Consider the following 27,547-nt stretch of genomic DNA (forward strand, 5'->3'; position numbering starts at 1 on the left):
CTCTCTCTTTCGCACAATAAATAAATAAATAAATAAAACCTTTAAAAATGCTAGGGACAGGCAGTGTGGTGTACCAAAAGGATCGGAGGCTTTAATGTCAGACAAAGCTGAGTACAAAATCCTAGATTTGCCTTTGGCCAAGTTTTTGAACTTCTCAGCTCCCTTATCTGTGAAATGAGTAAAATAATGCATATCTCCTGGAGTTTCTGGGGGAAATTAAAGAAATAACCATAGAAAGCACCCCTCAGTTGGGAGATCCTCAAGGAAAAGGAACTAGAATTCTGGGTGAAAGAACTTCCAGCTTTTCAATGCTCCACTGCATGCAGAGTGAATGCTCCTAACAAGCTGGTTTAATAGCCCCTTGAGAGTCACCAGTTTGGGATGTGGGAGGATGGGTGTGGACAGGCTACCTGGAGGGGAGCACACCTAAATTCCAGGAGTGATAAGGGAAAGGATCGAGAAGCCACCCATCATTCACTTTCCTTTGAACCGCTCTTCAGCAAGCCCTCAGGGTTTAAGTTTAGCGGCAGGACCCTGATTCACCTCTGTTTGCTTATTTTAAAGCTGCCTAGATTAAAAAAGAATTGATGGGGGCAATAAACAGATCCCTGTGAAGGATATTCCATTTGTGGTTCTCATTGAATCTCAAGAGTTTCTTCGTTATACCAACCTTCTCACGTGGCAGACAAGGAAAGGTTTTTTAAAACTGCCCTGGAGCCTCGCACAATAGCGTAGGCGGAGCTGGCCCTCAAAATGGTGAAGGAATAAACAAACGGAGCTATGAAGAAATGAATGATGAAGAATGAAGGAATGCCACATAGCCAGGACTAGAACGCAGACAGGAGACCTTGTTTGCTGCTCTCTTCTTCACAATTGCTTTTAAGAGTCTTGGCCTGTCTCCCGCTTTGCAATTTCTCTTCCTCTGGCCTCTGCCTCCTCAGTTTCCACGCTCCACCCCTTCTAGGAGTGCACCGCCCTCCAGCCCTCCCAGCCCTCCTCCTCTCTCCTAGCCCCGCCCCATCCGACACGAGGCTCCTCCCCTTCGCACCGGCTCTGCGGAATGAATGGCAGCTTTGCCGCCGCGCCGCTCGGGGTGCTGATTGGTGGCCCGGCTCGGTGACGCGCTGGCGGCCGCGGGCGCACGCAGGCGGGCGGAGCTAGCAGGGGTGGAGCGGGGCTCCGGGGCGGGACGCGGGCGCCCGGGGGCGGAGGAGCCGGGAGGCGGGAGGCGCTGGGGCCGTTTAAGCGGTCTCCCTCCCGCCCCCAGCCGCCCGGTCTGGCCCCAGCCCTGTCCCGACCCCCGGCCTGGCCCACTCAGCCTTACCCCGCCGAGCGGTCCGCCGGGCACGCGGGCGGCCTCCGGAGCAGCGCAAGCCGATGAGGGCCGCGCGCCCTGCTGCCGGCGCTGACGAGACGGAGCTCCCGGCCCCCGAGGAGGAGCGGAGGATCAATGCGGTTCAAGAATCGATTCCAGCGGTGAGAGAGGGATGGCGCCCCTGCCCCACCGCCCGTGCGGGCAGCGGGTCCCTGATCCCGCCTCGTCCGGCGTGGGTCCCGGCTCCTTACCTGAGTCCATCCCCCCGCGGATCCCGCGCGTTGGCCGGGGACCAGCTCCCGGGGTATTGCCCGCCCTGCGTTCCCTGGGCGAGCCCCTTCCCGAGAGGACCGCGATCTCATGCGTGACCCGGGTCCCCAGACCCCGAACCCCGAGCCTGCGCTCCGTCCAGGGGATCCCATTGCTCACCCGACTTCATCCTGCCGACCCCCATCCCAGCAGGGCTAGTGCCTTGCTCTGAGGACCGGAACCCCAGCCGCAGATGCCGACCCCGCTTCCTCTAACCCTAGCTTTGGCCTCCACCCCTTATCCTCAGCTTGGGGGGCTCCCGGGGCGCGCGAAACAGGGGCCGGACAGCTCCTGCGCCCTGCAGCGAGATTTGTCGTAAAACAGGGTGCTGGGCGTTTTAGTGCTTTGTCTGTGATCGGCCCTAGCAACAGGGAAACTGAGGCATGCTCCGCTGGTTTAGCCTTGCCTGGCCAGGTTCGGGCCTTGCCAGTTCTCTAAGCTTGCTGGCTTAGCGTCCAAGGGCGGTGCTGTGTTGGGCACTGCGAAGGGACAAGTTAGCATTCGGGTGGTGAGAGCTGCTGTTGAGGCGCCTGTGTTAGGAAATGAGGAGGAGGAACCGAGGAGGTGTCACCGGAAGGTTGGCCGGCAGCTCATTCACTGGAGAGCTGGTGGGAACGCCAGCCTAGGGAGGCACGGTGGCCTTAATCCCGGCTGGGGTCTCTGACATTTAGCAATAGATGGAGGCTGGCCCATGGTTCTGACAGGAAGCTCTAGGCTTTTTTTTTTTCTTTCTTTCTTTTTTTTCCTTCCCTAATTCTTCATTTAAGTGGGTGAAAGTTCATCTCCCCTGTGTTTCACTCTCCATCCTTTGTCTGAATCCGTCAGCCGTGGCCCCATTCCCAGACCTTCACTAGCAGGCAAGCTTGGTGTGCAGTGATGGGGAATTTGAAAGAAAAGGAGTGCATGAAAATTTTCCAAGGAGGTTATTGTTGAGTTTTTAGACATTGCCTTTTATTTCAGAATTTCAAACTGCACTTTTTTTTCCCTTTCCAGCCCCCTAAGCCTTTGATGCCCCCCCCATTATTCTTCTCTCGTTCGTCCCCCAGTCCCACAGGGTAAAGGAGCCAAAAACACATAGAAAGAGTTGGGGTGGGCCGTGCCATTAGAAGGGTGATGAGTTTGAAGACTTGGATTCATTTATGACTATTGCTCACCACTGAGGGTGTTGAATGCCTGACACTATTCCCATGGTGGGAACGTGGCATCAGTGCTTCTGAAGGCAGAAAGGAACCATGCTGTCTGGCTTTAGAACATGAAGTCAGGCATGAAGGGGGGAGGGGCTTTAAGGGAGAAAGTAACATGTATTCAAGTATGGTTGGTAAGGCCCTGTGTATGTGGTTTGTTTGATTTGGTTTTACTTCTTTGAACATCTGTGTGCTTCCTGTTTTCAGAGAACAGCGACGATATTCTGTGAAATTACCCTTCTTTATTTGATTGAATTTGTATTTCTTTCCTATCCTTTGAATTCTCCTCCAGAAAGAAAAAAAAAAGGCCTTTTTTAGCAACAAACATTAAAACAATGTTAAGAGAAATGGAGGGAAAAAACCAAACAACCCTTCATTTCAGATCCTTCTGTCTCATCTGATTGAACTACTTTGCTAGATGCTGATCTCCCCAGTCCTTATTATCAGTGCAGTAATGTGATTTTGTGCGCTACTTCATTCATTTAGAGATGAAAAATAGAGGCATTTCTTTTGGTGTGGCACAGACTTTGTAATTTTCTCCGTGACTGCACAGTATCAATGGATATTTAACGTTTATTTTCTTGATGGCATCTCCACCTACCCTGATTTTCTTTGAAGATTGAATGATAACATAATTTCTTGTTTTTCTGTTACAGACAAAATTGGAAAGCTATTTCTCAGGGTAAATTTGAACTTGGACATAAAAGCCTGCAAATACAAATTAACTTAACAAAAAAAGCCCTTTGTGTGTATTGTACAACATTAAAATGTTGGGAGTACTGTTCATCATCTTTTCAAGGCGTGTTCCTTATATCTTTTGAGCATTCAGAAAAATTATAGGTAGGTAAATTACAGAGAAACTGGAGGGAGGGACATACTGTCTTTGAATGCATGTGCTCCTTCTCCTGATAGATTTATCAAGACTCCCTTGAAGAGAATTTGATTGCAATAAAAACATTTCATTAGGCCGTAGTTTGTGGCTATGCCTAAATTACAAGAAATGAACACCTTGCTGGTTTGTTCATAATGGAAGTGTGGTGGTCACTGTAGCTTGGATAAACTTCCAGAGTTCTGCCATTTCTTCAGAGGAAGGCTGTGAAGAAATAGAGCCCGCTGTCCTAAGTGGAGGGCTTTATGCATGCATGGCTTCCCAAAAAGTTTAGGATATGAAAAATGCCACTGGGACACAGAGCATATTTTCTCTTGCTTTATCCTTTCCACATCTGAGTCTCCCTCTCCCAGAGTCATTTTCTCCCTTTCACAGTATCCCTGACTGATTAGAATAATTGCTAACATTTATTGAGTGCTTACTTGTGCCAGGCAGTGGCTGGGTATTTGTGTGTTGCTCATCTCATTTTCAACTGTAACCCTGGAAGACAAACTTTCTACGTACTTAATAGACGAGCAAATAGGGTTAGAGGGTAAAAGGCAACTTGCCACAGTCACATGGCTAGGAAAGGGCAGACCTGTTTCAATTCAATCTCCTGTCCCTCTCCACCACCCATGCTGCCAGTTCACCTTTGTCTGTCTCCCTGCTTACACAATATCATGTGTACAGTGCTGAGGCCTAGGACCCATAGAGCTTCTACTGTATGGTGTTGGTGCAACCTTCCGGTGACACCAGCCTTGCCACCGAAAATCCAAGGAAAAGGACTTGCTCTTTGCTTCAGCTCCAGTCTTGTGACCACTGGTTAGCTTCAGACTGATGATGTGATAAAGCACCTTATTAATAAGCATTAGGAAGTCTTCCAAGACTGCCTGTTGCCTTTTTTTTTTTAAACATGTTCTCAGAGCATTGAATTACAGGCATGGGGTAGTCTTATATATATATATGCCTTCTCCCTTATTTAATAATTAAGTTAAATGTCATCCACTACTATCACCACCTCTGGCAATGGACACTTTTCCTGAACACCATGCTCGCTCATAAACTGGCTAATAATAAGGTGCTTTTTATATGGGTTGGCTTATGTTGCTCCATCAAGTGCTGTTGAAAGAGCCCTTGGAATATCCATGGTCTTAGCTTTTAAGAATTTTCTTTTCGTGAGACTCAAGGTTCTTTTGGCCCTAAGACTGCCTGTTTCTCTTTGTTACATACAGAACCTGTTGGATCCCGAGTGAAACTAATTGACAACAGGGTATCTCTCAGTTAAGATAAAATAGTTAAGCAACAGGCAGAATTTCTTTCTATTCGTTCATTCAACACTTACTTATTAAGTTCCAGCAGTAAGCTCGGTATTGTGCTTGGGATTGGAAATGAAATGGTGGACAAGAAGGCCTTTGTGGAATTGACATTACAGTGGGGATAGATGAAATTAAAAAATACACAAATTTAAAAAAACGATTTTTACTAATTCTGATAAGGGCTCTGGTAGGGTGGGAGGGCTGAAATGATATTTTAGGTAGGATGGTCAGGAAAACCTCTGAGGTGACATTTGAGCTGAGCCTGACAGGTAAGGAGAGTTGAACCTTCTGGAGAAGAATGTTCTAGGCAGAAGTAAATAGCAAACACAAATGCCCCAAGCCAGATGAGATCTTGGTGGTTTGAGGAGCAGAAAAGAGGTGGTATAGCTGAAGGGTGGAGAGTGAGAGGAAGGTGGCTCCCTGAGGCTGCAGAAGCCGTGGGGACCAGCTTGTGGGCCACTTTGGGAAGCCAAAAGCAGGTTTTAAGCCAGAGTTGGGGTGTGTGCTGTGATCTGGTTTTCATAGACTATTGTGGCTGCTGAATGAAGAAGAGAGTCTGTACGGGGACAAGCAGGGAGACTGTTTGAGAGATTTGTATTTGTATAGACCAGAGATGTCAGTGTCTTGATGTGTAAGGTAGGGTCTGTGGAACTGTAGAGAGCTAGGCTGATCTGGAATATATTTGGAAGTAGTATTGACAGCACTTGTATTCGGAGAATGGGGAACACGTAGGAATCAAGGACGACTTCTGGGATTTGACCTTGGGCCTCAGAGATCGGCTGGTGGGTCATAGATTTACTTTCAGAAGGCACAGTGCTTTGGGCTATCTGTTCTTTCTCTCCAGAGTTGTGAAATTTTGTCATGGGGAGTTTGGGGTTTAAGAATGCTGGGTAAGGGGGAAGCAAGAGAGAGTGTTGAAAAAGAAAGTGAGGAGATAAGTGACAGACCTGACTAAATAATAATTTTATTAGGGGTGCCTGGGTGGCTCAGTTGATGAAGCATCAGAGTCTTGAATTTGCTCAGCTCATGAACTCAGGCTTGTGAGATGGAGCCTGCTTAAGATTCTCTCGGCCCTTCCCTCCTCAACAAAATTAAATAATAGCTTTATTAAAGTGTGTTTCCCATACCCAGGATTAAATTAGCTTCCCTGAAACCCTGTAAAACCTGCTGGATACTCTCTTCTGGCATCAGATGACCCTTAGGGTTACCCCTCCTTAGGTAGAGGTGGCTTCCATAAATGGGTGCTGTTTTCCCTAACACTTGAGAACCTTTCTCATTCTTTTTGGGGGAAGAGAATAGAATAGGTTCAGCGTGTGGGAGTTAATTTGCATTTCTCTTCTGCTTTTCCATTTAGGTTTTAGGAATGATTTCTTTAGGAGGCTATGTTGGAGGCTTGATTGTACCCTGGCAGATGAGAGAGAACTGGAAAAAATCGCATTGTAAATTTCTCAGCAGAACACGTTGTGCGGTGGTTTTCACTGGGCCCCAGACAGTGATGGGTTCCTCGCAGACATGCTCTTCCCTCACCTTATTGCGAATCTGGCTCTGGCCGTAAGAGACTACCTTAAGTCACATGGGTGGAATATTTTTCTCTACAACTTACGAGTTTATTTTTACTCTGAGTGATTCCAGGTGGGCAGGGACGAAGCTGTCACAAACATGGCCACCCAGCTTCTTTGCTTTTAGGAGAAAATGTGAAAGTCTATCCCTGTTGCTGTGTAATGGCTTGACTATTTTTAGATTGGGCTGCCAGAGATATAAATTGCTATTTTAGTCTTCAGCCTGGTGGTGGGTAGACGAACCTTACTTACTGCACCCTAAACAGAACACTCTCAATTTAATCTACCCTCTACCACCTTGGAGCCTGCTCTTTACCCTTTAAAATTCCTAATAGGTATGCTACTTATAGCTCTGTTGTTATGTCTGGGGGTGATGAGGTAGATCCTTGAATGCTTGGGATGCTTTTAAAGCATTCTCAAGAGTGCAATTATTTTTCTTTTTACTAATAAGAGCTATCTAGCGACACTCTCATCCCTTAGGAAATTATTAAAGTTACTTAAAGGATTAGCAGGGGAGAAAAGATTTATCTGTGTGCAAAAATAGCTTGGATAAATTCTGAAGCATCTGAACCATTTGTCAAATTCCGTTCAATAAGATATATTCTGCACACTAGTTAGATAAGTAACCCATTGGTGGTCCAAGTGAAATATCACTGTCCCAGATTCATTCCCCATTGGATTTTCCACCTAAACTCTGTATATTGGGTTGACAGGAACTGCCAATTTTCTTTTTATTCATTTGCTTTAAGGATAACAGACCCTTTTAATTCAGGGAGAAAATGCTAGTCTTTTGTTCCTAAGCTGGGCATTGTTTAGGATGGCTTGACCATGTGCTTCAGACCTGGCTCTGCCATTTGGTTCAGCCTGGTACCATTTTTCATCATGGTAATTAATAAGGTGTGACTGGTCAGAACTCGTTAGTGGCTGATGACAAAATCTCCCCCTTTTCTCCTGTCTTAAACTAGCTCAAGCAAAAGGGTAATTTATAGCGCAAAGCCTGCTGACCTCTTGCAGGCTCCAGGCACAGGAATGCAGCGGGGCCTCCGAGACCTGAGTGCTGTGGGGGCTCTGGTACCTCTCTGTCTCTCTGCATCTGCTTCTTTCGAGTGGCTGCTTTTTTAACTTTCTGAATTTACATCTCCCCTTTTCCAGAGAACAGACTAAACCAGCATCCCTCATGAAACATGGCAGGGGTGTGGGTTGGGTTTTGGAGGGTCCTCACCTCCCCACTGAAGTATAAGAATGCTGTTTGTAACGTCAGGTACCCTGGTGTTCATGGTTTTCACTGTATTGCTGTTTCCACAAAGTGGCCCAAAGGGAAGTATGGAATATGGGTATGTGTCTATATGTATAACTGATTTTGATATTTAGATACATACACACATTTGTATGTATGAATGAATTTTATAGTCAGGGTATCAGGTACTAGTTATATATTTGGATTTGAAAGCAAACTGTTTTAACTCAGGAAGAATGCAGGTAAAAACATACCTCTAGTTTAGGTGGCCTAGAGGCAGCCAGGTATCATTTATTTAAGCTGTGTGGTGCTGGAACAAGTAATGCAATATAGGGAAACTAGTTGGACGGGCCTGCTAATCGTGGAATGTAGGGTGGGAAGATCCACTTTATAAAGTTTTATAAATTTTGAGAGAGAAAATTGAAACCTTGCTTTGTATCCCTTTTCACTGAATGGCAGTTACTGGCATTTGTAGTTTAGAAAGATTCCCTTGCGTTTTTCCCCTGAGATTTAAGATTTGATTGTGCCTTTTTTTTATTCATAACTTTTTTTTAGCTTGGGGGGTTATGAGTTGAAGGGAGTGGATATGATTGATTTCTGTTTGCTTTTGGTTGGTAGAGGTTTCTCTTTTGAATAAACTGAAAGAATACTTAATCCAATAAACTAGGGCATTTGTTTTCGGATCATGGCTGTTGGCTCAGTTTCCACCTGTTTAGCGGCTTTGGTCTTGTTCCCGTAACTAGGTATTTCCAGCAGCTGCCTCTTCAATTAGAATAGACCAAACGATATTGGCAGCCTTCCCCATTGTTCTTTACATGCTTCGAGCTTGCCTCACGTGATGTGTTTTTGTTTGTCCAGGTTCATGAACCACCGGGCCCCAGCCAACGGCCGCTACAAACCAACCTGTTACGAACATGCTGCTAACTGTTACACACATGCAGTAAGTATGCTTTTCTGCCCCTTTGCGTCCTTCCCAGAGGGCTCTGGTGGAAGGAGGGGCCGTTATCTCTAGTACCCTCGGCCCAGTTAGTTGGATGTACCTCTCTGTGACCTCACCCACCAGGGCGTCAGCGCTGCGTCTTATTACCAGAAGCCATGAGCATGTCAAACCCTTTGAGTGCTCTGCCCTGTTGCCAGCTCTGTCCATCCTAGACTGACCTTCTCTGACCAATCTTCTGTAGAAGAATAATAGTTATGTACCCTAGTTATAGGGAAACCAAAAAGACAACTATTTATGAGGACTATTACCTCTGGAATGAGGTAAATCACCTTTTCAAGACAGTCAGCTGTGTTCATGTGGCAAAGAGAGTTCACTGTGTGGTTGAAAAAAGGTGTTTTTTTTCTTACCAAGTGATCCCTCGAAACAGATAGCCACCCTGTCCCCACCTCCATGGCATCCACTGCTTTTCAGTTACTCCGCATTGTTGAAGAAAAACCTGATTTAATTCTTAAATTCTTAGTGAACTTTTTTCTTCCTTATAAAAGCAAAACATGCACATTATAAGAAACTTGGAAAATACTGAAGAATATATAAGAAAAACAAAACTACCCAGAAATAAATTAACGGTATGGTGCATTTCTTCTGTTTGCGTGTTATGTTCATGAATATGTATTTTCACAGTTTTCCTATTAATGTCATATTAGTGACATTTTCTTGTGTCATTATGAATTTCCCTTTATCTTTGGTTTCATTATTCCCTTTGAAAGTTGCATTTAGTGAGACTTTTGAGGGAAAGGAGGTAGCTGCTATATAGCTGAAGATCAGAAAAACAGAAGGAGGCCAACTTAATCCTCTCACGAATAGTGTTTAGAACAGGCTTATGTAATTATTTTAGACAGCGTTAGTACAAGACAGTGTTAGTACATATGTCATTATAATAAAATTTGCTTGAATTCTAGTTGTGCCTTTTCATATCTATAATCCTCTCCCCTAAAGAATGGTTACAGAATAGTTTTCTATAAAGAAACAATGATGTCATATAAACCCGACATTAACTAGTTTCTAGTAGATTCCTTAATAATCTAATAGAACAATAACATTTGGTCATTCCTTAGCATCAATCAAACTTTATGAAGCATCTGTTTTATGTATTGTAATGGTGGAGTTCAGATAATACTTATTAATACTGAAACATCATCCTAATTTATCACTGGATATCCTTTTGCCTTAGGTGCTAAAAAGACTTATTTAAATAATTAATATGCTGGAATCTTGCTAAAGGGAAAAGTTAGTACCTGACATGCCTGCCCTGGATTCCGTAAAAGAGTTCAGTAATGAAATTTGGAGTAACCTCTCTAGTGGACAGTCTCCCTGGACCCATGGCTTAGATTCTGGGGACAGGAAGGATTTAGTGGAGTTCTTTAGACTTGAGCTAACCCCTGTCTTCGCCTTAGTGACACACTTTATGTGGAGTGAGCTTTGACCAGAGGGTTAAAATGTTTAGAGTACCAACTTGGACTAAAGAACGCATGGCCTAATTTGATTGTCTTTGATACCATCAGAATATCCATCTTTTATTCTTGACCAATGTTTGATGAATTTAACAGCTAAAAGTAAAATTACTTCCAAAGATAATTGTCTACAGGCCCATAAGAAAAAGTTTTGTGTTTGTATGTGTGTATTTAAGTCTAGGGCAGGATTAGGATATAAGGAATATAAAAATTTGGATAATAATTTATTTGGCCTCTTCCTTCACCCATTGCTCCAATATACATCCATTATTTTTTCTATTTACCAACGACAAAACACGATGAAAGTTACAGGTACAGTGCCATGGTAGTTTCTGTACCACTGACCAATGAAGTAATCAGTGAAGTGTTCGTTACTTAGCATTATATTGAGCATTTAATAGAACAGTTTGGCTATTGAGATGCACAGCTCACTTTTAGGAATATTATTTGCTGGAGATGGACTTGAATGATCCCTTATCTCTTCTGGGTGTGTCATAAGTTAAGGAATACTTGTATAAAACAAAGTTAAGGGAAAAATTGACGAAACCTCCCTGTTAATTTTTTAGAACAAAACGTCATCTTATTAAACTTACTAAACTGTATCCCTGATTTTTGACTTTCAGAGAGCAGTGAAATTTCTAAAACAGACAAAACAAAACAAAAAATTCCATCGTCGTCATTTAAGAGAGGATATGTGAAAGTAGAAAAGACATAATTTCAAAATCAATTAAGTTCTGTCTGATGAAAAACTTACTTTATTGTCATTAATTTTCTCATATCATCTGGGCCAGTGAAAACTTCAGCATTTGCAAATTCAATGCTGATCTTATCTGGAGAATGATAATTTGTTGCAAGAGGGCAAAAGTCGGTATTGGGGAAAAAAAGCTAAGATTGCTAGAGTTTGCATTCTTTGCCAGGTATACTTATTCTAATCTCTAATAAGATGGTTTGTTTCTCCTGAGGATGTTTATTATTAAAAAATGTTTACTACTCTTCAGTTTTACTGTGAACCAGAAACTTCTCTAAAAAGGTGAAGTCTTCAAAAAAGTTTACTAGTGGTACCCATACTCATATGACAGACGTTGAAATGTGTGTGCATGTGGAGTATAAACTATGGTACAGAAAATAGAATTCTCTGTAAGATCATGGTCTCTTAAAATTACTTGAATAGGTAAGAATGGATTCCCCTTGCTTGCTTGAGAGGTGCTATTGAAAATAAATCACCCCCAAATGCTTTCACTTGGCACTAGTTCCCAAACTGGTGGAGTAGAGATCCAAACTAAAAATCAGAACATGACTTGTACAGTTGATTTTTGTGTATGTGGTGTACATTATAATACTTTTTGACTCAATTCATTCACTCAACCCTTTGCTGAAATACTGAGATTTCAGTAGTTCATGGGGAAAATAGGGAAGAACATTTAAAAGTAGGACCGCCCTGGGAAATCTGGATACGTGCTTGGTGTTTGATTTTAAGTACCTATTTAAATCACATTAGAGAATAGGATGAGGTACATTCTTATGTAATGAAATTAGGATAAAAAACATCTGCTTGGCCACAGCTGAGCTGTGTTGCATCTTGTATTGCCTGTTTGGGTGCCCAGTGGTGGCCACGGTTCCTGGGTCCCAAACGGCACTCATTGTCATCAGTGCAGTCACCAACCACTCCATGAGAAGCAAATGTTTAAAATGATCTTTCTAAAATTGTCCCTGGGAAACCTATGAATTTTTAACAAAGGTCTCAATTTCACCAAACTCAGGGTATTTACTCTTCCTTGCCCTTCCCTCAGTTCCTCATTGTTCCAGCCATCGTGGGCAGTGCCCTCCTGCATCGGCTGTCAGACGACTGCTGGGAAAAGATCACCGCGTGGATTTATGGGATGGGCCTCTGCGCCCTCTTCATCGTTTCCACAGTATTTCACATTGTGTCGTGGAAGAAGAGCCACTTGAGGTACCTGGATGGCACGCTCGTTCACCAGATCAGAATAGCAGGCTCGGGTAGCCTCCCCTACCGGCGTGTTTCTGTCAGGTTGAGGCTACAGAGTAGATAGACGTTTCCTTGCCCTGTAGATTATAATGCTATGCCATTATTCAGGACATTTCCGATGGATTGGACACACTCTGAGGATCCCCATATGTGTCTAAGAAAACAGGCCTTTCTCAGAAGCCACCAACAAAACCACACTGCTTCCCCAGGATTTACATCGTAAAATCCCCAGACCTGTCTTTTAATGTTGTCAAGTGCAGGACAGGTAAGAGCATGTGTGCATGTGGAGTGGCTGTGGGGTAGTGACAAAGTACACTGAACTCGGAGTCAGCCCAGCCCTGCCACTCAGCCTTGTGTAAGTCACCAGACCCCATGGAGCCTCAGTTTCTTCATCACTAAAACGAGAATGATAATGCCCGACTCCCAGGGTTCTGTGATAGGTAGATGAGATAATGCATGTCAAAACAATTTCAAAATTACAAATGACCAGGACTTGGTAATGTAAGGAGGTTTGCTACAGTTTGGGTTTACTGTTTTGCAACTTTCAGCTTTCAGGATTAGGTTCTGTGTATCTATTCAAACAGAATTCATATACTAGCTTTCAGGTACTTTCCAACCCATACCGGCCCACTAGCCTCCCAATAATGACATAAAAGCATTCCTCCTTTGAGTGAAGGATTAATTTGGGGAAATATAAAGGGAGAAGGACACCATTTAGTTGCTTTTGGGATACATTCTGTACAACCCAAAAGTGCAAAATTTCTTTTCGTAAAAGGAATATTCAGAGCAGACTTAGAGTGTTTTAAAATAATAGAATATAGCTTTTGGTTTTACAGAATGCCCAAAAAAATCTCAAAATGATTCAAACAATCTAATATTAAAAAGACATGCGTTATATATTTGGGATTCGTGAGATGATTACTGGTCTCCTTACAAGTAGAATCATAGTTTCAGAGCACAAAGGATCCTTAGAGGTCATCTAATCCAAACCCCTTAATTTTCACCTGGGGAAACTGAGGCTCAGCCCAGGTCAGTGAGACTAGCAGAGTGTGATCATTCCAGGACCTCTGACTCCCAGTCCTACGGGTTTCACCCACACCCTTCTCTTATAGTTCCCAGCCTGCTACGTGTGCCTAGAAGGTGACAGTTCTTTGGGCCTAAAATAAAACCGCAGCATTGGATCATGAGGGCTTGCTGGGGCATACTCACAAGAGAGCCTCAAAAGTACCTGTCTCCCCAGCACACGCTGTCACAGAGGCCAGAGTACTTCATTATCTTCCTGGCACAATGCAACGCTGTGGTTGCCTCGGCTGACTTGGCTTTGATGTCTAGATTTCTGAATCAATAAAGAGTTGTAGATTCGTACTTCGGTATTCAGGGCCTCCCTCCTAGGGGCTGGAGAAGGTGTCATAGAAACCAGGCTCTCTTGAACTTTGAAATAGCACTACTAGAACCAAGCCACATGTGGATTTTTGCTCTGCATTAATTTTTTTTATATTTCCAAATATAGCCTTATTTAGAAGCAAGGGAATGAGCATTTATTGAGTACCTACATGTGCTGGGTGCTGTGCTGATGAACACATGGTCTATGTGATCTCATTTAATGCTCACACATACTCTATGATAGAAAGGTTGTCATTTCTATTTTCCCTGTGAGGAAAGTGAGGGTCAGAGAAGCTGGGGTGGATCTTGAATAAAATTACAGGTCTGACTTTACCTGCTGTAACAAGTGCCTACAGTCTAGAAAGCTGAATTTCTAGACTGGCCCCAGACCTGGCTAGGAATCCCAATCATCCAAAGAGGTTAAAAAAATAAAAAATTCTCCTTTTCCTTCCACCCCCTACCCCATGTTCTAGCCATTTTAAAAATTACAATCTACTGGACTAGAGTTTATGACTATATTTTATAAGCTCACAGGTGATTGTGATATGCAGTCAAGTTTGAGAAGCATTAATCTAGGGTTTGCTTTTTTAGACCTGTGACCTAAATTATTTTCACTTCGCTAACACATGACTGATAGTAACTGTGACTAAAACATCCTCAACTTGCTTTGGCCGACCCTGTGTATGTGGTGAGGCAAAATCTAACAGTAACCCTAAAGCAAACCACAGCTATCACCCCTTGAACACTGAAAATGGATTCAAGACGATGCAATGCATTCATACTTTGGAATCACCTCAGTGAAGGGCAGATTCTGTCTAATCCATTGGGTGACTAGACCTCAGTGAGCCAGATCTTTGTACACTTCCTGAATTTTCAGTTTTGGAAGGAGGAACTCACTTAGAAATCCAGGTGGCTACCCGCTTACAGCAAATGCGCCGTTTTTCTTTTGTTTTGTTTTGTTTTGTTGCTGTTCCTATTAGTTTCTAAATTGCCTTTATTATAACTTATTGTATACACTAAGATATTTAAAGTGAGAGTTTCTTTGAAGACATTCTAGAAAGACAAAGAACTGCTTCACACCCTGCACTATGATAGGGGTTGAGGAGTGCTCTGCCCTCAAGGAATTTCATTTTTCTGTTACATAGGATCTAAAAGAAATGGAAAACATCAGCACAGATTTTATTTTAACCAAAATAAATTCAGAGCTCCTGATTACTGTGGGGTTCTGCGCCTGTATCTCATACATAGTGAATATCGTATGTGCAAGCTTAAAAGTAATGTGAAGCTTTTACTTGTGGCTTCATATTATTAAAAATAGCTGTGTAAAGATGAATGGATAAAGATGTGGTTCATATATGCAATGAAATATTACTCAGCCATCAGAAAAGATGAGTACCTAACATTTACATTGACATGGATGGAATTGGAGGGTGTTAGGCTAAGTGAAATAAGTCAGTCAGAGAAAGACAATTATCATATGGTTTCACTCATATGTGGAATATAAGGAATAGTGCAGAGGACCGTAGGGGAAGGGAGGGAAAACTGAATGGGAAGAAATCAGAGAGGGAGACAAACCATGAGACTCTTGACTCCAGGAAACAATCTGAGGGTTGTGGAAAGGGAGGTGGGTGGGGGGATGGGCTAACTGGGTGACGGGCATTGAGGAGGACACGTGATGTGATGAGCACTGGGTGTTATATGCAACTGATGAATCACTGAACATTATATCAAAAACTAATGACGTATTGTATGTTGGCTAATTGAATTTAAATTTAAAAAAATAGCGTGTGACTTTGAAAGCCAAGTTACAACTTCCATAAGAAACTAGAACAGGAATGGAAATTACAACATGACGGAGTGATAACCCATGCTGCCAGTCTGAAAATTTTCTGAAAACTTTGCCTAACTTGTTTTTCCCCCCCACTAGGACAGTGGAGCATTGTTTTCACATGTGCGATAGAATGGTTATTTATTTCTTCATTGCTGCTTCTTACGCTCCATGGTAAGATACTGTCTGTCTATTTTTGAAGGTAGTGTTTTGGGATAGAATTTCTGTCCTACTTCCTTCCCTTCCTCCTGTCCCTGCCCCCTGCATATACCCCACCCCTCTCCCTCCAACACACATGCATACGTGCTTTTTTTTTTTTTTTAACTTGGGTCGAATTGCAGATTTTAAGGGAAGAATGTCACTGCTGTTCAGAGTATATATCTGGCATTGGATTGTTCAGGGCAAAGTGCCAGGAACTTGTGTGTAGGTAGCACAGTCACTTCTGAAATATGTCACCTTAGCCTGCCGTGTTCTTTCTGTATACTGCTGCTCTTCAGAATACTTGGACATGTAATCATTTAAGTGGAAACACTAAATATGTATGAGAAAAACAAGCTCACTTTGGAAATTTATCTTGTCTGTCTAGAATTCACAGCACAGTAGCTACTATGTATGGAGTGCACTTCTCATTTCTTTAGCTGTATGAGTAAGAGAACTAATCAGTTAGCTATTTAAAACACCTAGTATTCTGGCTCGGTGGGTGGAGCCTGCGACTCTTGATCTCGGGGTCGTGAGTTTGAGCCCAATGTTGGGTGTAGGGATTGCTTAAAAAAAATAGAAATGAAATACTAAAAAATAAAATACGTAGTATTCTGTTCAATTTTTGCTCTTTCTGCCCTTTTTTTTTTTTTCGACAGAGTCTGCCCTTTTGATATAGATCAGATAGAATCTTTTGTTGCATGCAAACTTACCATTAAAGGAATGTTTGATTCCCTCTATCAAGGCATGGTCCGGTTTTAAACACTCAAATTCATTTTGTGCCATCAACTGCAGTAGTCACTAGAAACAGCAGGCCTCTACATTCTGACTTAACGCAGCATCCATCATTAAAAAGAAACCTAATTATCTGTTGGAGTAAAAAAGTGTGTTCTTTCCCTAATACTTGTCATTAAATTATAGCTCTGCATTATACTGGAGCAAGAACACTTACAGGCTTTTGGGAAGTATTCCCTGACTTAAAATAAGGAAATAAAATTTTTAAAAGCTGAGGAATCAAATATTACTGTAAGCAACCTGTTCACATGTAGTTTTCAATAGGTAGATGGTACCTTTTCTGTTTGGAAATAATAATTTTGTAGTCATAGCCAATCGGAATAACATGTGGGTTTTTTCTCATAGCTATTCTTAATATGAAATGAGTACAAATGAATTTGCAGCATCTTAAAATTCAAGCTTTACAAGAGCCCACGGTTAAATTCTGACAAAATGTCTTTCATAACATATGTTGAGCTAATTCTTCTCATGTTCTCCCTTGGCAGAGATATTGGTAATGGGGATACTTGGTCTGTGTATTAGGTATCTACTGTGGGTATGTGATCCTGGTTGAGGATTCTGTTCAGGGTTCTCATTAAGCTTTGTAAGCAATCTGCTCTCAAATATATTATCAGAATTAAGTTGATTTGACAGCAGTCTACCTAATAAGGAAAGTCGGGCATCACAGGTGTGGTGGGACTCACTTCTGCATATCTTCTTTTAGCTGGCTCTATTTTTAAACCACGTTGGAACTAATTCTAAGTCTTAAAGGTCAACTAACAATTTTGTCTTTGAATTATTAATTTTACCCAAATTGCCTAAATACCTCCATGGCATGTTGAATGCCTTTTCATTCTGGTTTTATGCTAGCACTTGCTTGCCCAGTTTTCAAGCCTAGAGGAAAACACAGGTCCTGTGAATTCCCTTCATTTATCACTTCTGTTCTTTGTTGTCATGTTTACATTTTTTAGGTTAAATCTCCGTGAACTTGGACCCCTGGCATCTCACATGCGTTGGTTTATCTGGCTCATGGCAGCTGGAGGAACCATTTATGTATTTCTCTACCATGAAAAGTAAGAGAAAATAATTTACATTTGATAGTTTTAAAATTAACTGCCTAAGTTTTATCGACATTACAACACAATTTGCTTTATATTTGTACTTCAGAATAGTAGAAATACATAAATAGAATATATATTGCTTTTAACAAATCTTTGAAACCATTTGGTGTTCATTATTGGTAGACAGATTGCTGTGGGAAGAACTGAATGGCACATGTGTGACAGGATGCATTTGAGGAACAAGATGGACAGCATTTTAGTCAGTCGGATGTTACTTCACATCCTCAGGCAACTGGCCTTATCAGCAAACTAGCCTTATCCTCTGTGATTCATACTTATCACCTGAGAAAGATAACTGTTTTTCAAGCTTCAAGACTGAAGATAATAGATAAGCACCAGAACAACACTTACCTAGATAGGAACCCAGAAGACATTCCAAACTAAGATTCTCTGAGAAAGAGGATATTTGGAAGAGCATCTGAACTCTTAGTATCCTAACCATGGGGGACATTTTTAACCCGTTATTTATAGTCCAGAGTCATAAGTGTTAAGCAATATAAAAAGGAAAGCTTATTGAAATTTAGCATCACGGCCCTAGAGGAGACGTTCAAAGTCATCTATTCCAGCTTCATGCTTAAAAAAATGAGACCATTTAGGATTTGCATCAAATTAGCAATTCATCTAGAATTAGGACCCAAGTGTCCTAGTTCTTACTCCATGGCTCTTTTCATTATTTCACATGCCTGAATTTGAGAAACTCCAAAGCATGAAATCATTGTCCTTGAATACAGTTTATTAGCTTATCTATTATTGTTGGCAGAATGGCTTTCAGAATTGAACATAATTTTTGTTTGTCACAAAGTATTAAATTGTTTCCTTTTTTCAGAAGAAAATGGCAGTTTTCACTAATTTCTGACTTTGAAATTCACTTAAATGCATTTTTGACCACAATTAGCTATTCTGAGTGGTGTTATGTAGTATATATATAAATCCAAGGGAACAGTTTGCTTCTTGGGCTCAAACCCCTAACTTATATCCTTGGATAAAATAGAAAGTAAAGTAAAACAGCTATCTTTTCTCCTCTTCCAGGCCTCCTTTTACACCAAACCCACAAACCCATTCTTCCCCAGTTCCCTGATAAGATTACTTCATAGTGGACTCTGAGTGCAAAACATGGAGAATGAGATGTGATTGGCCTTTGGCCATCCAGTTGGGCAGGTATTAGGGAGTTCCTAAGTCATGCCAGGTATTATGCTAGGCCTTGCAGATCTGAGCATAAATGAAACTTGGCCCCTGCCTCCAAGGAACTTAGAGCCAACTTTGATAGGTAGAAATGTAAGTTGAATTTTAGTACAGTGTACAGTGTATTTCTTAGCATTTTCGGACATTCTATAGCTTAATGCAATGAACCTTATAAGTCGGAGTTTGTGCAGATGCAAAATAAAGAGACAAACAAAACTACATGTCCTTCAAGCCTTAGGGCTACCATCCCTTTGCCACTGATAAACCTGGCCCCACGTGGCATCCCTGTCCGTCTTCATAATTTCAGTTTCTTGTAGCTGTGGATTGGAGTGGTGATGAGGGCAAACAGCCTGGGATTGGGAGGGGGAAAATGCACGGTGGGTTGGATGCAATCATAACACTTTTGGTAGCAAACATTTTCCAAGTCACATATGGTGTTTGATGCCATTTCAATCCTATAAGAAATGCGAGTTCATTGTGACTCAACTATAGTATTTTAATTAGAGGCCTAATGGTCTCCTACAGGGAAAAAATATTCATTGGAATAGTTTAAGACTTGGCATTTCTGTTTCAAATAAAAAGGGGGGGGAGCTGGTATAGAAATGATCTAAGTATTGTAGGAATAGATACAATTAACTGCCTTTCTATCCTACAGGTATAAGGTGGTTGAGCTCTTTTTCTATCTCACAATGGGGTTTTCTCCAGCTTTGGTGGTGACATCAATGGTAAGCAATGGCTTCATAATTTTAACTATTTCACCTTATTTCCTTTTAAATTGCTGGGACTCTTCATTTGTGCATATGTACGATATGTAGCTTTTCTTTCTGAAGTTATGACATCTCCATTAACTCCATAGAAAAAATACATAAATAACAAAGTACCTGCGATCTATACTAGCTCCTGGTTGTAGTCTGGAGAAGTTATATACTGAAGTGTGTTTCTTTCCGTATGATAATCTTCTGTATGTGTTAGTTTTGGGTAGCCATTGTGTTCACCCCACCCGTACCCCACCCTTCTCCCAAAGGGGCATGAGGTCACCTGCGGATAGGTATTTTTGCCTGAATTATTTATTGTCTTCACCATAAATCCATGGAGGGTAAATTTTTTGATGTCTTATAATGAAAAAAACTATAAACTATTGACTTCTTAAACTTTAAGAATTAGAAGGACCACAAGAGGTCAGTTGTGTTAATGTTTTATTTAGTATTTCCCAAAAGTCTTACTCTTACTTTTCTTTCACTTGCTTTTAAGTCATATATATTATTTCTCTTTCTCAGGAAAGTCCCCCCCCCTTTTTTTTAACTTTGCTTGAAAATTTCTTTTGAGGACTTTCATGGGGAGAAGTGTAACATTACCTATAGCAGGCAGTCAGTGTATATGTTTTGACTCCCTTTCAGATTGAATTGCCGTTGAGAAACCTATGTGTATCTATCAGTCAGTTTGAAAGAAAAGCATATCATTATAGCCTTGTGATCCCATCCAACTGGTTACTTTGTGCCATTAGCTTATGTAGGGCCATTAGCTCCAATGTCTTAGGCTCTGCATTTTTTTGGCATTAGCCACTATATTAATTAAGGAACTCATAATATGTCTAGTTTGAGTTCTTTTCTCAGTCTACAAAAGTCAGAAGAATTGTACCTATAATTTCACTCTTGAGCTCATAGACACATTATAACAATGTATATAGCCCCCTACCCTGGTCACAAAAATATCTGTAAAAGGTTTAGAAGTTACAGGTTTGCTTGTTTTTTTCAGAGGATATGTCTTATGAGAATGTCACAAAATATGTTTCTTTAAGGTAAGAGCTTTATGATAGGTTTAATAATTACCTAGCACCAAAAATAAATATTGTTTATTTGGTGAAGGTGATGGGGAATAGTGAAGGGAAGGAAGTGAGTGATGGAAACGAGAAAATCTGCCTTGAAGGCCATATAGTTAGAAGGCAATTTAGGACACCCAAAGCAACATAAGCAAGGTCTGTGTGTGTAGGTTACTAATCATTATAGTAGAACATCAAATAAATTCCGTTGGGGTATCAGAAGAGCAGGTTTATCCAGTATTTTTACTAGCCTAAACCTTGGCATTTTCACAAGTTGTACAATAGTCAGTGACTAACGTTTATGATAGTCAAACAGGATAATCCTCACATTCCCCCCACCCCCCTGTAGAACTTAGCACCAAGCAGGAACCTACAATTCACTTTAAGAAACTGTCATAAAGTTTCAAATGTCTTTGATTGGGAAAAGCGTAGGCTGCTATGGGAGCACATGACCCAAGCACCAGAGGAAATGATGTTCAAGTTGATTCATAAAGACAAAAAAGAGCCTAGGGATAGTTGGGATGATGCAAGTTGGATAGGAAAGAATATAGCATGAGGGAAGCCCTGGAGAGGGGGAAGCAGTAGCACCTTTGAAGAATTGAAAATAGTTCATTGTTTGGAACATGAGTGTGTATACCTGTTTGAGTGTGCCTATATGCATGAGGTGGGTAATTATGCAGATAGCATAAGTCTTGTAATAAAGCTGGAGAGCTAGACAGAGATCAGATCAAAAAGAACTTCCTAAGCTATCTGAACTAACAAACAGTATGACTGGACACTCAAAGCTTTGCTTCTGGTTGGAATATTGGGCTATCAGAGACTTACTTTTTTCTGCCATAAAGAATGATAAAAAACTGGCAGAGTATTTGAAACAACTGTTTCTTGGCATTGGGCCACAGACACAGGACTGTGTTCCTTGAGGGAATAGAAACCAAAAGATGAGCTTCAAATTTGCCCCAGTTTTCTCCCTGAAGACACTTTCCAAATTGCGCCAAAAGGATGTAGAGCGAGAGAGCACCACTCAGGGTGGAGGAAACAAAAATCAGTATTTTAGCTCCCGAGCCTGGTGCAGTTTTGGGGTAGGATTCTGGAGAAGAGGGAGCTTCACAGAGAAGTGGCTCCAGAAATCTACAAAGGGGTTTCCCTGAGTCCTTGCCCAAATACTACACTGAATCTGTGCAGGGCAAGACTGTGCATGCCCTGGCCGAGAGTGGCTGTTGCACAGCTGTGAGATAATAGTCCAGATGTGCCTGGTGCTGGAAGATAAATCAGAGGCCAACCAGCCACAGTGGAGAGACCATGCTGAACAACTCAGGTGTTCAACTGAACCTAGCAAGTTGACCTCCACACCTTAGGAGAACTACTCCAGCTCTAGAGTGAGGACTGCCCTGGAACTGCCATAACAAAGCCCAGAAACAAACCTGGAAAGAATAAAATTGATCCTCTGTACATTAACTGCCTACCAGAACAAAACTCAACATTACTGAAAGGAAGACAACAAAATATATGCTCGAACAGCATGGTATCCATTTATCCAAACAAATATTACCAGATAAGCAAGAAGCAAGAAAATGTGACACCACACACCTAAGGAAAAACAAGTCGGGTGCCTGGGTGGCTCAGTCGGTTAAGCGTCTGCCTTCGGCTCAAGTCATGATCCCAGGGTCCTGGGATCGAGCCCCACATCAGGTTCCTTGATCAGCGGGGAGCCTGCTTCTCCCTCTCCCTCTGCCTGCTGATAAATAAATAAATGAATCTTAAAATAATAATCTAAATAAATAAAATCTAAAAAAAAAAAACACCCAAGTCAATAGAAACAGATCCAAAGATGACAAAGATGTTGAAATTAGCATATGAGGCCTTTAAAACATAATGAGTAAACAAATGAAGAATCTCAGAAAAGAAATGGAACTACAAAAAAGGAACTGAGTGGAAATTCTAGATTTGAAAACAGTATGTTAAGAAAAAAAATTTTGGAAGGGGTTAACAGACCATATATTGCAGAAAAGATCAGTGAACTTGAAAATGCATAGACATGCTATAGACTGAGAGAATATATTTGCTTTCTCTGTATGTATCTGACAAAGGACATGTATATGGAATATATAAAATACTCCAAGTGAGTAATAAAGAGTCAATCTTATAAAAATGGGTAAAACACTTGAACAGAGACTTCACAAAGGTACATATGTATCCAATAGGCCCTTGAAAGAGTTCTCAACATCATTAGTCATCAGGAAATGAAAATTAAAACCTCATTGTGCTACCAGAATATGCCCTGGAGAATTATTAAAATTAAAAAGATGGACAACACCAAATTCTGGCAAAGATGTGAAATAACTGGAACCCCAGTTCATTGTTGGGGTAGTGCAATATGGCATAACTATTTTGGAAAATTGTTTAGCAGTTTATTATAAAATTAAACAAATTTATGACTCAATAGGTAGTACCCAACAGAAATGAAAACATGTATTTGCCAAAAGACCTCCATGAGCCCCAGATGGAAAGAACTGATAAACAAATCATATTAAATAAATCAAGGGAATGCTAAGTAATAAAAAGGAATGATTGATGAAGCACATGCAGGAGTCTCAGAAATATTATATTGAGCAAAAAAAGAAGCCAGACCACCTTGGTTCAGATCCTGACTCTGACACTTAAACACTACATGGACCTGAGCAAATTACGTAATCTCTCTGTTTTAGTTTTCTCATCTGTAAAGTTGGGACGCTAACAGTACCTAGTTTAGGGTTGTGAAGATTAAATGAGTAAATATAGGAGTACACTTCAAACAGTGCCTGGGATAGAGTAACAGCGTAATGACCCAGGTAATGAAGAAAACAGGTTATGTTTTAGGATTAACTACGTTCTGGTTCTCTGAAAGTTGAGAAGTTAAATGTGGTATCTTGAGGAACTGTTACCAGAGTGTATGTCAGAACCAACCTTTATACGTAGCTTGGTCTCTTGCTTATTGTTTAGGGGAAAGAAAAAAAGAGTGGTATCTTTTGGGCAGTGACCTGCTCTATGGATTTGTTCAGGTTACTTCATTCCTCTGGTTCTACTCTCTTCATCTCTAAAATAAGGAGGTTGTGATATGTTCGATGAGTGACTTTTTACTGTTTGGAAATTATATGCCCCTTTGAGAATCTGATGAAGACCTTCAAGAAAAATGTCCCTAATGCACATACACAGAGAATTTGGTACAATTAATAGACATCAGTTGCTTTGTAACCTTTGAAAAATAATAAATGTGTGGCATTTGGGGGTTCTTTGTTTTGATTTTGGGTTTGTTTTTGATAAAAATCCATCTGGCTGACTTTACATGTTACAAAGGTTGATGAGAAACCTGTTATCAGTTGACTTGGGTTGGCTCCTTCCCCATCTTTTGATCTTACAAAAACTGGGGGGCTTACGTGAAATTTGAAGGAAGGACTGCTCTCCACCTGTGGCCCTATATCCTCACGCCTGGTTCTTAGTTTGTGGTTGTCCACTGCTGCCACTGTCTAGGTGCATGGGGCCCATTCAAGTTGGTGGCTGCATAAGAGCTTTCCCATGCTCCCGCTGGACCTGGCCGCAGTTCAAGGCTCCAGGGCTCATGAGCTTGCAGTCACCAGTGCCCGGGCCTCTGGGACACCCACACATCCATCCCCTTACAGGGCCTTGCCACAGTCTGGCTTAGGTTTTCACCACCCTGCAGAACCTGAGACTTTCTATTCCTAGTCCTCAGGAATCCGGGAGGCTGATGTGTTCATCAGCCTGTGTTCTCTTCCCCTCATTCATACAGCCCAGTTTAATTTTGAAGATGGGCCTAGGTCTTGGAAAACCAAGAACAGCCTAAAAATTCTTTTTTTTGTGATAAAGCACACATGAGTGTTAACTTCCTGCTGAGCTAAGAAACACCTAGGCTAATAGACAAAAAAGCCTGGCAACATCTAGAAGATCAGGAAGTACGTTATCCTTACGTGCTGTCTGATCTCCGAGGTCACTTGTAGCTGTGATTTGCCCGTGTCAGCCATAAGGAAGCCGCAAGCTCACACAAGCAGTGAAGTCTCAGAAAACAATCAGTGTAGAGCAGAGTTTGAGGAGGATAAGGGAAGTGAGAACCCGGGTGAGATGTCAGTTACAATGTGGTGGTGTGGGCGCGCCTTAGTAGGGAAGAAAGCTCTTAAAGGAGAAGATGAAAGCCAAAGATTGTACTTTCTTAAACTGAAGCCCCGTTGTCTGGGTGTGACTGCAGTCTGCTTCAGCGTGCTGGAGGTGAGCAGAGTGTACTGCTATTCACTGTGGGGCCTGTAGCCCGACTGCTCCCTCCAGTCAAGGCAGCCAACCCCCAAGGGTGGTCCAGGGTGAGGGACGAGAGACTTTGAAGTTTAATTCACGTTCACAGATCAGGATGCTGTCCGTGCGACCCCTTCATCATCTAGAAGATCAGCAGGCTTCGGGGGAATTGCAGTGATCTCTTTAGTTTGTCACATCAAGAGTAACATCAAAACCTCTTTTTTTCCTCTGTTGACAGAATAACACTGATGGACTTCATGAACTTGCCTGTGGGGGCTTAATTTATTGCCTGGGAGTTGTGTTCTTCAAGAGTGATGGCATCATTCCATTTGCCCATGCCATCTGGCACCTGTTTGTGGCCACGGCAGCTGCAGTGCATTACTATGCCATTTGGAAATACCTTTATCGAAGTCCTACAGACTTTATGCGACATTTGTGACCAATCTGTACTAGGTCTCAAAACCAGTATTATTTCAATTATGGCACTTGGGAGTGGGGTAAGAGCTGAAAATTGCACAGAGGAAAAAAAAAAGACAACTGCACTGACTCTCTTTATAATTACTGTGAAAGTATAAAAGCTGTGTTCTGGAATTTTCCCCCTCACAGCAGATAAATAAGGTAGTGAATTAATTATTCATTCCATTCCACTATCATGAAGGACTCCGGATAGACTTGGCCAACCAATGTTTACAAACCAATTTTGTATTTTAATTTTACAGATTTTACTACATGATTTTTCTAAATTACTAGGTCAGGTTGTAAAAGTCAGTGCAACAACAAAGCTTCCTTTTTAAGAGAAAATTGTTTCTATCACTTTCCCATTAGCTGTGTGAAGAATCACGGACAGAACTTACACTACTTTTACCATGTTTCATCTTGGCATAACATGGTTATTTTTTAAATAGAAATTTTCATTTTTTGTAAATTTTTAAAGACTATTTCATTGAAGCACATCTCTGCGGTTCCTCATTCACGTGAATTTTTGCAGCAAGCTGTCAACATTCCACAAACGAACAAACATTATACCTCTTCTGATAGTTTTATTAAGCATAGAGAAATTGCCAATTTTTAAAAAATTGTGGTTTTCCAAACTTTTCTGCCAACCTCTGACTCTGAATTCCATGCTGCTTTGGGCCATATACTTGACCTAGTTTGGTTTACCAGTGATGGAAAAGTATTTTGATACCATTAACTTTTTCAAAAGATTCAACTTTTTCTCTATGCCTTTGCCATGTTTTCTTCAGGATCTCTTTCCACAGTGGATGAGTACTCACATCTGTATTATGATGGTATTACTGAAGTGGTCATCCACTGAAGAGTCCTGAAGAGTGTCATGAATCACAGTGAATAGTGGTATTGCCTGTTTGGTGCCCGTCAGTTAAGTCATTGTCACTTAGCTTAATATTATCTGTTTGATACTCATTTTCAATTGTGGAATTAGATGCACAGATTTACATTCCTACCTTTCCCCTGTATCTCCTGATACAGTTTTTTTCTTTTCCGTAGAAGAATATTTAAAGCATTGTTTGACAGATAGAAACTCATGGATCTGTATTTCATGGGTTATATCCTGGCTCAGTGGAGTGGTATTTAATATATTATTTTTGGTTTTCCTTCATTGTCTTATATTAAGATTAACATTAGTTGCTTTGTTTATAAATCTCCGGTTGGTGTTTTAATAAATGAAATAACCTTGCCTTTAGATCTGTGCTGATATCGACTGTTGGCTAGATGTGGGTTTGATCAGTGGAACAGTTGGCTCGACGACACATTTAGGCTTATTCATTGAAATTTTGTACTGATGTGGCTTTAAAAGAGGGTTTATTTTGGGTGTGCGTATTTAGAACTCTCTGATTTGGGTGAATTGCATGGGAATAAAGAATAGAAGAACTGGTATTTGCTGGTAAATTCTTAAATAGGCAAGGTGCCCAATGATAACACCAACCAGAACACCCCTCTCTGCATGATTCCGAACATCCTGATGTCTGTTGTTTTGTGTATATTGTTTTTAATATATTAACTTTTGTGGATTCATTTAAAGTCTGCTCAAAAGTAACCCTGTCGAAACCACTAAAACGTATGTAAAAAATTGTGCTGTAGACTAGAATAAAATTGTTGCTTGGATTTGTTCCACTGTCTCTGAATTAGTTGACTGTGAAGATGATCATGCATTTTTGAGAGCTTGAGATCATCTAGCATTGTAATTGGTGTACTAGCCTTGTTTGCTTTTCTTTTCTTTTTTTTTAAAGTCAGGATAGAAAAACAAATGCGCCTGTCATCTAGGACTTTCTAGTCCACTTTTTAATAATTGAAATGCCAGAGCCAGCTCAGACATTAAAATCAGCACACGTTTTCAGTTTAAAATATGCTAGTTGGGGCCTAAAGACTGTATATTTTATAATGATATATCTTTACCAAGAGAAGGCTTTGGTTTAGTTTATAGACTATCCTGTAGGATATTCTATAGCCTACACGTTTACATTAGCAACCAGACACACATCATATTGCAAACAAAGTGAATGTTCGATGTCATTCTCCCCTTTTCTACAGTGCAGGACGCAGAGTCAGGGAGCTGGGGCAGGAACGCAGGTCACCATATACACAACTGCATTTTCAAAGTCAGCAAAAACAAACCAATCAAACTTGAGCTGAAAATTCACTCAGCGTGGACAGCAGTTTGGAGCCTCAGGCAGCCCTCCATCAAACCTAATTTTGAAGACGGAGTGTCTTAAAGTGTT

At 41.3% G+C, this 27,547-nt stretch overlaps 1 protein-coding gene across 6 annotated transcripts in view; it reads left to right on the plus strand.

Moving 5' to 3' along the window:
• The first annotated feature begins 1,176 nt into the window (after positions 1-1,176).
• MMD (monocyte to macrophage differentiation associated) overlaps positions 1,177-27,547 on the plus strand; it is a 67,354-nt gene continuing 40,983 nt past the window's right edge. For 3 of the 6 annotated variants that reach the window (XM_019806271.2, XM_019806272.2, XM_019806270.2), the window contains exons 1-6: positions 1,177-1,476; positions 8,647-8,728; positions 12,030-12,190; positions 15,537-15,611; positions 17,381-17,482; positions 19,368-19,437. In XM_019806271.2, the coding sequence (XP_019661830.1) occupies positions 1,451-1,476; positions 8,647-8,728; positions 12,030-12,190; positions 15,537-15,611; positions 17,381-17,482; positions 19,368-19,437 (516 nt within the window). In that variant the 5' untranslated portion in view covers positions 1,177-1,450. Of the gene's footprint in view, positions 1,477-8,646; positions 8,729-12,029; positions 12,191-15,536; positions 15,612-17,380; positions 17,483-19,367; positions 19,438-25,047; positions 26,940-27,547 lie in introns of those variants that run through there. The other 3 variants (XM_011232736.3, XM_011232735.3, XM_002925539.4) reach the window with 2 other exon arrangements.

Source organism: Ailuropoda melanoleuca, chromosome 13 (assembly GCF_002007445.2).
Source record: "Ailuropoda melanoleuca isolate Jingjing chromosome 13, ASM200744v2, whole genome shotgun sequence".
Classification (NCBI taxonomy): Eukaryota; Metazoa; Chordata; class Mammalia; order Carnivora; family Ursidae; genus Ailuropoda; species Ailuropoda melanoleuca.